General features: G+C 41.3%; 1 protein-coding gene across 1 annotated transcript; it reads left to right on the top strand.

Moving 5' to 3' along the window:
• The first annotated feature begins 563 nt into the window (after positions 1-563).
• Positions 564-7,342, top strand: SAR1B (secretion associated, Ras related GTPase 1B). Its single transcript, XM_010077590.1, has 6 exons — positions 564-638; positions 4,165-4,284; positions 5,085-5,150; positions 5,700-5,803; positions 5,967-6,098; positions 6,686-7,342. The coding sequence occupies exons 1-6, from the start codon at positions 581-583 to the stop codon at positions 6,800-6,802; spliced, it is 597 nt and encodes a 198-aa protein (XP_010075892.1). The 5' UTR covers positions 564-580; the 3' UTR covers positions 6,803-7,342.
• Positions 7,343-13,998: the final 6,656 nt, after the last annotated feature.

The raw sequence follows: 13,998 nt of genomic DNA, 5'->3' as shown, positions 1-13,998 counted from the left end.
GTTGTTTCCCATCACAAGCCAAACAGAGAGGTTCTGTGCTGATGGAAGGGATTTATTTGGTATCCAGCTTCTCTGGATTCAACTTCACAAAACTTCTTCACCTCGTGTCACCTCTGCTTCAAACACCAGCAGCTCCCGAGGGCAACTGGAGCACTGACACCCCTCCGTTGCCCTCTCAAAAGCGAGACTTTTCCCAGTTGAAAAGTTTGAAGATCCTCTGAGGTCTTCAGTGGAGCATCACACACCTCCACCAAACTTAAGATAAAATAGTTTTTACTTCTTGCAAAGACTTCCATCCACGTAGCATTTTCCAAGGCAGGGGGGCAGGGGAGGTCTCTGCGGCTGAATCAGAAGACCTGGATTCTGTTTGCTCTTTCTACACTATTTTTTTTTAATGTGTTGCAGGGTCACTTAATTGGTCCATGATACAGTTTACCAAAACTAACCAATTTTGTATTTTTTTTACCCAAGACTTTGAGTTACTTTTGTTACCTATAAATTTCTGAGTGTTTAATGTGCTGTTCTGACAGATCTTAACTGCATTATATTTCTTGTTTATTTCAGACTATAAGATTCAGATATGTCCTTCATATTTGATTGGATTTACAGCGGTTTCAGTAGCGTATTACAGTTTTTAGGTAAGTTTTTGTTGTTTGGGTTTTTTTCTTTGTATAAAATGTCTGTTCACCTCTGTTATCGTCAAATATATTTGCTGGTTAAATCATAATCATAATAATGACACTCAAACAATAGTTTCACTTATCAATCCTGAGTATTTCCAGAGTCTATTCTCCACTCAATCTTTTGTTAATCCTTTAACCTCTTGAAAAATTACATTTTCTTTCATGAACATAAAAACTTTTATTTCCTCCCCCCCCCCCCAATCATACTACATTTAAGTTGGTGTGATTCAGTTGACTTTATGGAGTTTTTTTATCTGCTGTAAGGAACTGAACTCTGTTATTCTAGCTCAGCTCTTTTGCACATGAGGTTATCACTTGACAATCCAAATATGAGGAACTGTCTGCAAAAAATTATTGAAGCCCTTGCTCATGTTCAGCAGTGTGTTATTCTGACAGATGTCACTGAAATCAGTGTGAAACTTCACTGGCACCTGCTGAAGAGACTTGGGAAAGTATTCCCTGGCCAAAAGAGTCTGCAGTCCATGTCGATTCGAGGTGAAATATTAGCTTATGCAAAATGGGGGTGGCGAGGAAGAACAAGAGGAGGAAAGGGAATGCTAGAATACTAAAAAGAAGAACAGAAATTGCAGATCACATAGGTAAAAGGCACAATTTACCAGATAAAAAGCATTTGAGATCAATGAATCGTGGCAAGCTGTGCCACCTGCCTTTTATCAGTTGAAAGTTTAAACAAGTTTAAAGCAAAAAAAGCTGAATGTTGGACCCTTGGCCTACTATCAGAATATTAGCCAGTGAAATTTTAACTAAGTTGCCTAATCTTTCTTATCTCCTCTTACTTAGCTGAGCAGTGGCTGCTGCATGCTGGCCCCCTTTTCTGTTCCTCTGCATGCAAAGTCTAATTCTGGTGAAAGATACTGGAAATTGAAGTAGGAAGGAGAATGGCTTTCAGTATGTTCCTCTTATTCTAGAAGGAACACTCCTTTTCATTCTCATTTACATTTACAGTTGAAGAAGGTTGGCTATAACATTTGGGATACTCCCCACAGTTCTCTGAGCTGCCCTATCAGCAGGCTGATGGGATCACTTCGTGAAGTACATCTTTGTGCGGGTATACTTTCAGAATGCACAAAGAATCTTTCTGTGTATATATAAACTATGGTCTTAGTGTAGCTTGTGGCTGAAGCTGCATGTTTGTCCTGTGATTCTGTGAAAGACACTTGGGAGGTGTGGAATGTTTCAGAGATAGCAGAGACACCTGATTTGAGAGCAAAGGCTGAGAATGGCAAAAATACTGTTGTTTTACTATGGTTTGGTAGGGTTTTGCTTAACTCATAAGGTAAGTGTGAACTGGAGTTTCTCCTATGACATGCTACATGAAATGTTTGTCCACTCCTTGTTCCCCTGTAAACATTAATACTTTCTCTTCTGCTCTTTAGTTTAGTAGTTAATATATATTTGGGCATGTGAGAAGGTGAGTTTGGGAAGTAAGAGTTCTTGTATTTGAAAGAACTGTGAAGATACTCTACAGTACCTACAGTAATATAGTTCATTAGTGGAAGAAGCTGAGGAATGTGAAAGAATATACATTCCTGCATGTTACAAAACCTGTCACACTGGAATGCGATCCCAGAGATAGCTGGAAGGCAGAGGGAGAGGTGAGCAAACACGGGTGGTGTAAAGGTCGGCCAGGCGCAGGCACGTGTGCCCCTGTAATGCTGCAGCATCGGGGGGCTGTCTGAGCATCGTTTGAAATCCCACCAGGTGAAACGCATATGATGATAACACATTAGATAAGAAGAAAAAAGAATGAGGGCATCCTCCAGATGTTACTGGCTCACTCTGTTGTGCCCAGTAACCTCCTTGTGTAGAGACCCACCCAGACCAGCTGCCAGTGTGCACTTTGGGGCTACCAGCCGCTTGCCCGTGGCCCCAAGGCACGGTGCGGGAGGCACGGTGTGGGATGTTGGTGTGTAGTTTGCAGATGGGGAGGGTTGGGTGTGTTTGCAGGAGAAGGTGCAGTTAAGTGCAGGTTCTGCCATGGTGGGATGGTTGAGCTTGACCAGTAAAGTCCAATTGTGCCCTTCACAAAACATTTCTGTATCATCGTAGTGGTGGTAAAATAAACTTCTCTTCAGCATTCTGCAAAGTGCCATCATACTATGGCATTATATAGTAAAAGATCCTGGTGACTTCAAAGCCTCCCACGTCGCAATGTTTGGGTGTATTTTCCAATTCTTTTCACAGAAAGACAAGAGAATTGTTAGGGGCATAGCTCAGTTTAGCTTTTGAAGAAATGTAATTTCAGCATAATGTATGTATATTTCCCCACTCTTTGACGCAGGAGTTCTGCCCTCTTCGGCACTCTGTGAGGTCAGTAGTGGCTCCTAAGGAGGTGTGCAGTGTGTAGTATCCAGCCACAGGTCTTTGAAGAGGGAATAAGAGAAGATTTGATTTTCTGCTGAAAGGCAAAGCTAAGAGACTCTTACTTAAGTAGTTTTTTCAGTATGGAATGTGATTTATATTTTTTTTAATGAAATTTGTCTTTAAAATGTTTTACTTTGAATGTCAATCCATTTGAAGCAGTGAAAAGTAATCCTGGCATAGGATTGGCAAGTGTTGGCAAGGTCAAGAGAATCACTCCTTGGTAACCTCAAGCTTAAGAAAATACAGTGTTCGTGTCCTTCCTCTCCTTCACAGCAACTGCTGTATTTACTGGGGTTGCAATAGAGACATAAAGGGTAAAAAGCATTTTTATATAGATGACAATTAGTGAAAACAAAATTTCTTATTCCTGGTATAAAAGGATTATCGTATTGACAGCAAGCGTGTCAGAATTGCTGTGGTATACCATTCAGGGTATCTGTACAGTCTAGCTGGGGATATGGGGGGATATTACTTTTGTTTAAATAATATATGAACCAACATAAAATTCATACAGATGCAAATTATGACTATGGACATTAAAACTAGTTTATCTATACTATACCTTTTGAGGTCTAACTTTTTGCCTCAAGCAGTGTTTTTGTTGTAACTGGAGGCAGCTGAACCAAACACCCTCTGTTCAGGTCCGGGACGGTCCGTATTTTAGAGCCTGCTGTCGGTGCTGTACACACACACCCTCCTCTCCACTGCCTGCGAGCATACCTGTCCTTTTGCTGGGGCAGAGTAAGCTACACTGGCAAAATTCAGTCCTGTTTTGCTGTGGCTTTCCCAAGATAACGTAAATATGTTTACACAAATGACACCTTTACATCAGTTGCATGCCTCTCCCCCACTAGCATCCCATAAGCTGCACGTGGTACACATGGTGCAGCAGGCACATGAGCAAGTGTGAATGTAGTTCGTACGAGTAGGAGAACAGGGATAAAGGGCACTGATAAAGTGCACGGCAGAGCTTGGCCCATCTGTATTTTGTACCATGACTGTAACACATTGCTCCTGGGAGCAAAATCATCTCGAGTGCTAGAAATAAACTCCTACCAATCCAACTGATTAATCTGTCCATCCTCCTTTGTTCTAGGACTGTATAAGAAATCAGGCAAACTAGTGTTTCTTGGACTGGACAATGCTGGAAAAACTACGCTGCTGCACATGCTCAAAGATGACAGACTGGGACAGCACGTCCCCACACTACACCCCAGTAAGTTAATGTTGCTGGTTCCATGGCTAAAAGTATTTAAAGAATGGCAGGAAAAGCAGGGTCTGGTTATACATCGTAAGACCAACAGTGTATGGGGGAGAAACAAAGGAATTTCTGGGATTGCAATCTGTAGATAGTTCAAGTACTATTCAGAAGAATGTATGTAGGATAGTTCAATGTGGTTCATTTGAAATTGAGGAGAAAAACAAGCAGAGTGGTGGAGCTGAGAGTGTAGGTTACAGAAGCTGTGGGAAATTGGGGCTTGCAGTGTTTGGGAGCAGCTTCTCTGTGCCGCTGGAGAATTAGCATTTCTGTACACTGTTTTGATTTTTTTTTTTTGCTCGGAGCTTGCTGTGTAGTTGTTATCCTGGTAGCCTCGCAGGAGAAGAAGTTCAACACAGGTTAAAAATGTGGATTGGTGAAGTCCGGTAAGGAGGTGAGAAGCTGGGAAAGGGTGTGAAGAGGAGAAACCTTCAACAGTATTGTACGTCAAATGCCGTCTTCATGGCAAACCAGATGCCAGCGCCAACTGTTGTTTGTGTAGTGTGTAGGGATAAATAATGCAGAAATATTCTCTGCTATTCTTAGCATTGTAGATATTTCACACAAGTTTTAATGGTTACTGGCATTTTGTTGTTAAACAAATGTGTGATTGATTTTGAGAGTAAATGTATTGCTCTGATTTGTTTCTTGAATACCAAAATACTGAAAAGACCCAAGAGAAAAAGTAAAATCTAGAAGGTTAGACTGTTCCAATGTACTGCATAATCTTCACAGAACATAATTCTGTGTATTTCTAGCTTCAGAAGAGCTGACAATCGCTGGCATGACTTTCACTACCTTTGATCTGGGTGGACATGCTCAAGGTAAGAGAACACGTTGCCTCGCTTCCCTGAATTGAGTTAGTTGTGTGCACCCTGTTTGTTTCAGGTCAGAAATACGACCATGCTGCAGAGATCGGCTTCCCACGCTCTCTTTGGCAGTGGAGAAAACCATTCACTGCTCTGCTGTCCGTCTCCACCATTTATCGCAAATCACAAACACAGTTTGGCAAGAGCTGCAGTAGAGCAGAAACTTTTGATGGATATCTGTGTTTTGAAGAGAATTCTGTACTTTGAATTACTTACATTTACCTGTAAGCTTTATGCTTCAAACTTACCTTTGTTGGCATAATTCTTGAGGAAACACAAAGTTTCAGTACATCAGTGTGCAGGTGGGATAGATAGGGTGGTGGTAACAGTAAAGGCAATGATACTTTTGTTCCATTATTTCAAGCTTTGTAAAACATGACGTTGCATCCTGAAGACTGGCAACATAAGACTTCCAAAAAACCCATAGCTTCTTAATTACTGATATGCATCGCTCAGAATTTTGGGATAATTTCCTTTTGTTTTTAATTTACATCTTCCTTGTAGCTCGCAGAGTGTGGAAAAACTACCTGCCTGCAATTAATGGCATTGTGTTCTTGGTGGACTGTGCAGATCATGAAAGATTGCTTGAATCAAAAGAAGAACTTGATGTAAGTTTAAAAAAGTTTTTGAAAGTGTTAACTTTAACTTCTAAGAAATAAGCTCAAATTCCCAGTGTCTAACAGAGCTCTGCTGCCACCTGGACATGAGTAGCAGCGATTTGACCTTCTATATTCTAAATTAATCTCTCTTCCTTTCTCTGTTCCTTTGTAGTCACTAATGACAGATGAAACTATTGCTAATGTGCCTATCCTAATTCTTGGTAACAAGATTGACAGACCTGAAGCCATTAGTGAAGAGAGGTTACGAGAGATGTTTGGTCTGTATGGCCAGACAACAGGAAAGGTAATGCTCCTTTTTTTTTTTTTTCTGGTGGCTTTGGGGTTTTTTGTTAGGGATTTTGTTTGCCTTATATTTGTGTGTTGACTCCAGTTCACTCCAGCTACACAAAATAAATGGCTTTTAATTTATAAAGTACTTAGTATATAATAACTGTGTATGGAATGAATTGTGGAGCCTCTTTTTTTGTGTGTGTGTGTGTTAGATGCATCTCTACTACAACTTTTTACGTCACTCTTGCAATGGTCAGTCCTACAATTAGTAGTAAATGTTCTTTTTGATCTGGTTGGACAGCTATTAGAGCAGGGAACTGTGACTGAAAACTGAGAAAAGCGCTCAAATTCTGTGTGTGAGCTTACTGTTGTGCTCCGGTTTCATGTACTTTGCCCTCTCCAGATGAAAACATGCTCAAGTGACCCTCATCTTAGTAACCTGTACAAGTTGTAGTTTGATTTGTTTTCTAAAATAAATAGAAATAAATTCCAGTGTCCAGCACTAGTTAAATAATGACATTCCATAGAAGTAAATGTCCATATAAAGCAGCCGTCTCTTTATAACAGTACTGTAACTTGGACACTTCTGTCTTTCTGCAGGGCAGTATACCGTTGAAAGAACTGAACGCGAGGCCGCTAGAAGTGTTTATGTGCAGCGTGCTAAAGAGACAAGGCTATGGAGAAGGCTTCCGCTGGATGGCACAGTACATTGATTAACGCCAAAATCACATCACTCTGTCCCACGTCTGAATATTAAGTCTGCTCCTTATTTGATCACTCAGTGTGCGTAACTTGAATTCATTTGACTGTTTAGTTATAAAAATATACATTTTTAGCTAATTATATCACATATGCTAAATTGTAAGTGTGAGGACTGAAATTATTTCAAGTAAGTTTGCAAGTTTCTGTACTACAACCTGTGAGCTTTCTAATCCCATGCAACATTCTTTTGCAGCTTTTAATTTAACAAGTCTCCGGCACTGTTTTTGGTCAGAGCAACTTTCCAGTACAGTATGTTTGAATGCACTTTTTAACAGCTAAAAACTATGAACATGTGAAAAATATTTAATGCTTATGTTAAATTTTTTTATGTACTTTTTTGAAACTGGTTTTATAACTTTAGAGTATATAACCATCTTTCAAGGAATAATAAATAATTAGATGATGGGTAATTGCATGATGCCTTACAGTTTTCAATAATATACTTTCTTATGCAACGTCATGCAATAAATTTAAATCCAGTTTTTGGCAACTTTATTGGAAAATGTTTCATTTTAATGTGTCTTACTAGTGAGGCTGCCTGATGATCTGAATATGTGGGATATTTTCCTGAAACACAGAAGGCCACAAAGTAGTTTCATTGTATGTTAGAGTAAGGTGGTTTTTTCAGACTACCAAATTTATTTTAGGATTTTGTATTAGTACAAGAAAAATCTAATCCAATGCCCTTATAACCACCACCTTTAAAAATTAAAAATAGTGTAAATCAGCTGTCTCAATGTAAATCTTGAACTAATGTCAAAAGTGGTCTTACTCTACTGGTCTCTTGAATTAAACCCCTGAAGTGACATGAGAAATACAGGGTTTTTTTCTGAAGAAATTAAGAATACTGCTGCACTAAATATTCTGTTTCTAATACAGTTAGATTTGGGATCTGCCAGAAGATTTGCCTGTGAAATTTCCGGGGGGAAAAAAATGTTGCCATTGCTATTTGTGAAAATGTATCAGCCCACACCCAAAGGTCAATTTGATTTTGAACTGAGATGAGATGGATAGTTTTCTGTGGCTTTGCCCTGAATCTAGCCAGGTGCTGGCTGCCCAGGTGGCTTATTTCTGGGGTAAAATTTGGTTACGTGCAGTCCTTATTTCCAGTCTTATGACTGTTTTTCCCCATCTTCGAGTGCATTAGTTCCCCGAAGAGAAAGTAGGCTGTTTTTGAAGAAGGGGTGTTGAAGCACATGGTGTCTGACAGTGTCTTGTTGATGCTGGCTGACACTGCCATGGAGCTGTGGTTGGTGTTTCTGTGTGCTGGGCGTGTTTAATCTCTTGAATGCAGGTAGGGTTTCAGCCAGGGAGTCACCATTTCACCGTGGTGGGTTTGAGTTTCACTGTGTAGTTTGTTTTCCCTTTGTAAGAGTACGAACTGCTGCAAGTGTTTTTACTGAATCCCTTTTACTCGCTGTTGTAGGTCTTCTCCAAAATACTTCAGGCCTTAGGTTTCCAATATCCACAGCAGCAAATGTATTTCTGACTGGTTTGATTTCATAAATAACTTTCTCTCTTGACCTGCTGGGTTTGAATCTCGGATTTAAAGCCTATAGGCTCGTAGCAAATAAATGAGACTTTTTCCTTGCCCAGATCTGAACTTGATGATTAGATATGGATGATCAGTTCCCCACAGTCCTACACTGTGCATCTGAATAAGGTGAATAATTCAGAACCTAACCAATATAAAGTGTAACTGAAGTTTATTACTGTACAGTCATAGGCAAAGCATTAAGCCTAGTTTGTGCGTGGGGAAGTTCAGAGGGACAGTTTGGATCAGCTTTTCCAAATGACCAACACAAGAGAATTCTGCATTTAAGCTAGCGCTCAGCTGTAGTGTTCCTATGGCATAAATCACAACTGGAAGTAAGAAGTGGCCTCTTGCCGGCATGTGGGCAATATCTGAGTCTTTACCTACAGCTCTTACGTAGAGGACGTGTCTTTTATTTTCTCTAAATTTTTCTAATGATGGTTATAATGCAGAGGAGAACAGCTCAGTCAGTGGATGGTATGAATATTAACAGTACTGTGCAGTCACGCTGCGGTGTTGATGTGGGAGACTTGACTCTGTTGCCTGTGCTCATGGAAATGAAGCTGGAGGTGTTCTGCTGCAGACCCCTTCCCCGGGCTGAGCCATGGCGTGGGCACCGAGAGGTCCTCTCCACCTGCTCTTCCAACCAACTGGGAATAACGTTGATGATAAGGAAAGGGATGATAGTATTAAGAATTAAAAAAGCAGGGAGGTGATGCTGCTTTAAAAGTGTGTGTTAAGGGTAATTTGTAGTATTATGGAAACACTCAGTTTTCGTGTTTCCTGCTGTAGGATGCTAGTTTAAATGTGGTTGTCATAAGGGCATGAAGAAATCTGGACCTTGTGTTTGTCCACCTGGGTATTGTATGTCCCTGTTGTGGGAACAGCTGATCAACACTCAGTTAAATACACAGATAATCTCGCTCTGTTTCCTTTCATTCGGTAGAGGAGGAACCTTTCTTCTGTAGTTTACACTCTGTTGTGCACATGAATGTGAATGGTTCTTGTGTATCTTTGTGTGAAGACTTCATAAATAGACAAATACACTGAGTCTTTCTGGTGGTTTTCATCCCCAACCCCTCCACATCTCCCTGGTCACTTATTTCTAGAGGTTGCTCGTTCCTTTGGTTGTGACCAGTCTGTCTTATTTGGAAGCAACATTCACGTTTGGGTCTGACTTCTATTATTTTCTTTTTTTTTGCACTCTTGACTATGCAGTTTCAATTAAACATCACTCTTTAAAGAATGTGAAAAAGAAAACTCAGTAATAAAGATGTTATTTATTAAGTGTCTCAATTCTGTTTTTACATCGCAACACTTCTTTAAGAGAAATTAATGCAGGTTGTTGAGATAGTAATGACTACTTCAGACGATGTCACCTGTATTTCACTGCGGTGACCCCATCCACTAGCATCTGCGAGTTGAATAAGGTTTATTTTTCTTGGAATTAATTAAACTTTGGTTTTAGTACGTGTTGTGTAACTGAGACCCATTCCTGTATTTCAGTCTTGGTTTAATAAATTTTTCAACAACAGTTACTGGCATTGGAGGTAGGAATGATCTTTGAGCTTTCTCATTTATCCTCTTGCCAGATCAAGATTACTTGATGAATATTTCTGTATTCAGTGTTCAGGTGCTGTGTATGATGTGCCAAAGATGACCTGTGGCATTCACTGGGGTACAGTACCTGCATGCATGTGAGCTTTGTTGTGTTTTAATAATTGGCATTGAACGTCAAATAGAACATTTGGCATCCATGTAAAGTCAGGTCAGAAAAATGATAGTGGTGGTCTCCAGTCCCAGTGAATTCCCAGGTCTGCTTGGAGTTGAATTGTTCCTCTCTTGTTTCTACTGTCAGAGTGTTTGGTTTTTACCACACAGAGTCCAGTATTTCTATTGACTACACCATGCTCAGATCTGGTGTAGATAATGTAATTATTAGTTACAGACTTCGAAATTACATTAAACCCAGGCTGATCCCCTGGCTGTCAGTGGGGACATGTGATTTATTTGCACTTAGATAAACCACTTTTTGCACTAGTATCTCAGTGTGGAACTACACATTGTCTGTTTTGAAATGTGAGTGCTCTAAATGTTTTAAAGCATAATTTATACAATAAACTGCAGAAGAAAAGCTAAAGATGAAGGTGTTCTTAAACATGTTCTTAATGTGGTTTTTATTGTTATGTTATCCCATGCTTGAAATGTAAGTATTGGGAATAAAAAATAAAATTCCGACTTGGGATTTGAAGAAGAGGAGTTTTAAATAGGTCGTTTTTGTCAAATTATTAAAACCAGGAAAAAAGTGTGCTGACTAGTACAAGGTCTAGTAGTGAGTTTGGGTTTTTTCAGTTGGGTATAATAATAATAATTCAGTGTCGCCTTTGCTGGGGTTTCTGGTCATGTATGCATGGAAGCAAATCCTCTTTGAGCATGGAAAAAAAATGACATTTCCCTTTTTGCAATTTTAAAATGAGATGGAAGGATCTGACCTTACAGGCAAATGCTGCTGCCTGAGAACACAGCTGCCCTCTGGGATTTGCAGTGTTGGTGGGACTGGGAGTGGGGATTGCCGGCGCGTTCAGGTGCTCAGCAAACTGGGTCCACTCAGCCCTGTGTGACACAGCCCGCAGGAAAGTGTATTAACCTGCTGGGAGAGAGAACGAGCTTCCAATCTGAAGTGTACGTTCTCCTTATTGTACAAATTATTTCTTACTTGAGTGCTTTTTAACTAGAATTAGAAATCTGGTGGTGAGCAGTTATGGGAAAATGATCATTAAAAACCCATATCCCTTGTTTTTCTTATAACCCCATTTCTTATGGCACATGTCCCATCCCAATAAGGAATTTGTAATAATATTTTGGAGCCTCTGATGCCTTTCATTCCAGGATCTCAAAGCTTTCAGCCTGCTAATGCAGCCTCAACATCCTTGTGAGGCAGAGGGCTTGTGGTGTCCTTGTTTAACCTGTGACAAAGGTGAGTCTGGAGGGCTTGGGTCGTCCCTGGTCACAGCCTGGGTAAGAAGAGCTCTCACAGCAACACGGAATGGAGCAATGCCACCCTTAACCTGGGCACTGCTTGCTTCTCTCCCAGAGCCATGACAGAAGCCTTCATCACATACAAGGTACTCAAGATTCTGCACAAACCGGGTGTAAATTGGTGGCATTTTGGGTCATGGCAAAAAAGCCGCTGTAAGTGTGTACCATTCACTAGGTGTGGGGCACCCAACTACGACAATGTTTTGTGGATAACAAGTTAAAAGCACGAAACCTTGCAATGTGTGGAGTGGGTGCAAAGCTTGGATCTACTTGTAATTTCTGATTCTCATCACATGTGTGGTGTAAATAAGTGCTATCCTTACAGAAGGAGAATTTAAAGTCTTGCTTTGAGCACTGGGTCCAAATGCCTGGTTTTGGCACAGGCAAATAAGAATTTATATTGTTTAGTTAGATTTTCTCCCTTCACAAAGATGGTTCTTGGCTGTCAGAGTGGTTTGAGTAACTCCCAGGAACAGTACTAACTGGAGCAAACCCCTGGCAGTAGCGTGGGGCAGAGGTGAGCTGTTGGAGCCCTGATCTTAGGGATTTAATACTGGAGTACCCCAACCCAGGAGGAGACAGAGCTGGGGGATCCTGATCCTACCTGCCGGGAGGAGCTGGAGCAGTTCAGGGTTTGCAGCACGTGGGGTTTGCGAGCAAAGGGAGCTGCCTTCAGTGAGGATGTGGCTCTTGAGAGGAAAGTTGTAATTTGGTGTAAGATTGTTAAAATTTTTGTCAAAGGTTTGTTGCAACCTAAAAGCTTTGCTCAGCAGTGAGTGGGCAGGAGGAGGGGGCAGCCAGGGTCTCCATGAGGATTATGCCAGCATCTCTAGGAAATACTCAGCTGAGTTCCTGCCTGTGCAGTGGAGGAAGGGAAGAATTAATTGGGTTGAAGAATGTCCTCTTGCCAGCCAGGTAAGAGGAGGAAGGGTTAGGAACAGGGCTCCAGACGCTGCCCTGCTGCAGCTCGTCTGTGGGCTGAGCCCAGGGCTGGGCTTTGGCAATGCTGAGCCGGCGATAGGAGCTGCGTTCAGCCGGTGGTGTTTGTCAGGTTATTCTGAAATCTGCCCAGAACCCTACAGCTGAGCTGGGCTTTGCTAAGCCACTGAGAGCTGCTGATCCTGGGTCGCCGGTTCGATCCTGCGGTTGCTTGTTTAATGCACTCGACTTCTGAGCAGAGATAAACATGAGCTGCAAAACCTAAAACCAGATTTTAAGCTCTCTCGTGCCTGTTGGCACTCAGGGCTGGATTCGGAGTTCAGCCCAGACCGTTAGTCCCAGCCCAGGGCCCGAATGCCATTTTCTGTCTGCTGTTAGAGCAAGGGTCTGGTTTAGGTTCAAAGAAATTAAAACTGTAAAAGAAAGGCTCCTGTATGGGCCACTGAACTCTTCTATTCCTTGCTCTGTGTGTATGTGTATGTAACATATCTGTAATATGTAAATATATATATATATGCACAGAAGAGTTTTAAAATAAATCTGTTCAAAATACTGAGATGCATCAGCATGAACCTGCAGAGGGTATTTAGTGAAAGTCTGCGCTCACAGCAGGTTTTAAAGGCTACAAAAAAATCAGGAGTTTGCAGCAGAGAAAATTAAAAGCTTTTGCTTAACTGGTGAATAAATACTTACAGGAAATCCTGGGGGGGAATCAGATGTGCAGCTACAGCAGGGAGAGCAGCTGGAGGGCTGGGTGCTGCCTGCGTGGAGGCAGAGCTGATCATACAGTTTGCCTTTTTTAGTGCTTATCCTTTCTTACTGGCATCTGAGACGCTTTTAGCATTGGTGTAAAGAAGTTTGGGTGTTCCTACAAAATGAGATGTTTACTCGAGCATTGTTTAGAAAATGTGTCCCGTCCGCTTGCTCATTGCTCTCTGCTGGTGGCACTGGCAGTGGAGAGCTCAGGGGGATGTCCCCAAAAGGAGGTATGTCGATTTGACACTTCTACCTTAAAATTTGACTGTAAAGAGAACTTTTTTGATTTATAGTCCTTTTTTTTTTTTTTATCCTCATCTAGTCCTCCTCTCTGCTATTACCCCTTCTGCAATATCCTTTTGTTTCCTAATCTGTCATTTTAATTTCCTCCCAAGCTTCAAAAGCAACATGATTTTTTTCCCCACCCAGGCTGTTTTGGGGAGAGCTTTTCTTCTACAGTTTCACGTTCAAAATCCTGGGGAAGAAATTTGTAAGGGGGCCCTCTATCAAAGAAGAAATTCTGCTCGTGTTTCCAGAGCTGCTGTGGGGCAAAATGCAAGAGAGAAGCAGTGAAAGATTTACATGTGTCGCTTGCTGTTATTTTGGCAGAAATTAGGAAAAAACAAGAAAGTTACAGCCACTGTGGATAGCTGGAGCTCACAGGGCTGCTCCGAGTGCAGCGAAGAATGTGTAACAGATCCTCACGCATGTGACAGTGGGCTGGCGTCTATTTATGTCTCTGTAAACATGGAATTATGAAATACCCGCCACGGAGGTGAAGCCCTTGGCTGACCTGGGTGAGTATCATTGGACTTGCACCTCTCCGGGAGTACAAAGTGAATCTGAACACTTGCAGAACATGGTGCTGTGGAAGGTGTTTATT

This window comes from Pterocles gutturalis, unplaced genomic scaffold (genome assembly GCF_000699245.1).
Source record: "Pterocles gutturalis isolate BGI_N339 unplaced genomic scaffold, ASM69924v1 scaffold2363, whole genome shotgun sequence".
NCBI lineage: Eukaryota > Metazoa > Chordata > Aves > Pterocliformes > Pteroclidae > Pterocles > Pterocles gutturalis.
Note: the sequence above shows the minus strand (reverse complement) of the source record. Positions and strands in the feature narration are given on the sequence as shown.

What these genes read in the sequence shown, in the direction of transcription:
- SAR1B (XM_010077590.1), top strand. Translation starts at nt 581, where the DNA reads ATGTCCTTCATATTTGATTGGATTTACAGCGGTTTCAGTAGCGTATTA. An exon ending in TCTGGGTGGACATGCTCAAG is followed by an intron (nt 5,151 to 5,699) that starts GTAAGAGAACAC and finishes TCTTCCTTGTAG; the next exon opens with CTCGCAGAGTGTGGAAAAAC. An exon ending in AATCAAAAGAAGAACTTGAT is followed by an intron (nt 5,804 to 5,966) that starts GTAAGTTTAAAA and finishes GTTCCTTTGTAG; the next exon opens with TCACTAATGACAGATGAAAC.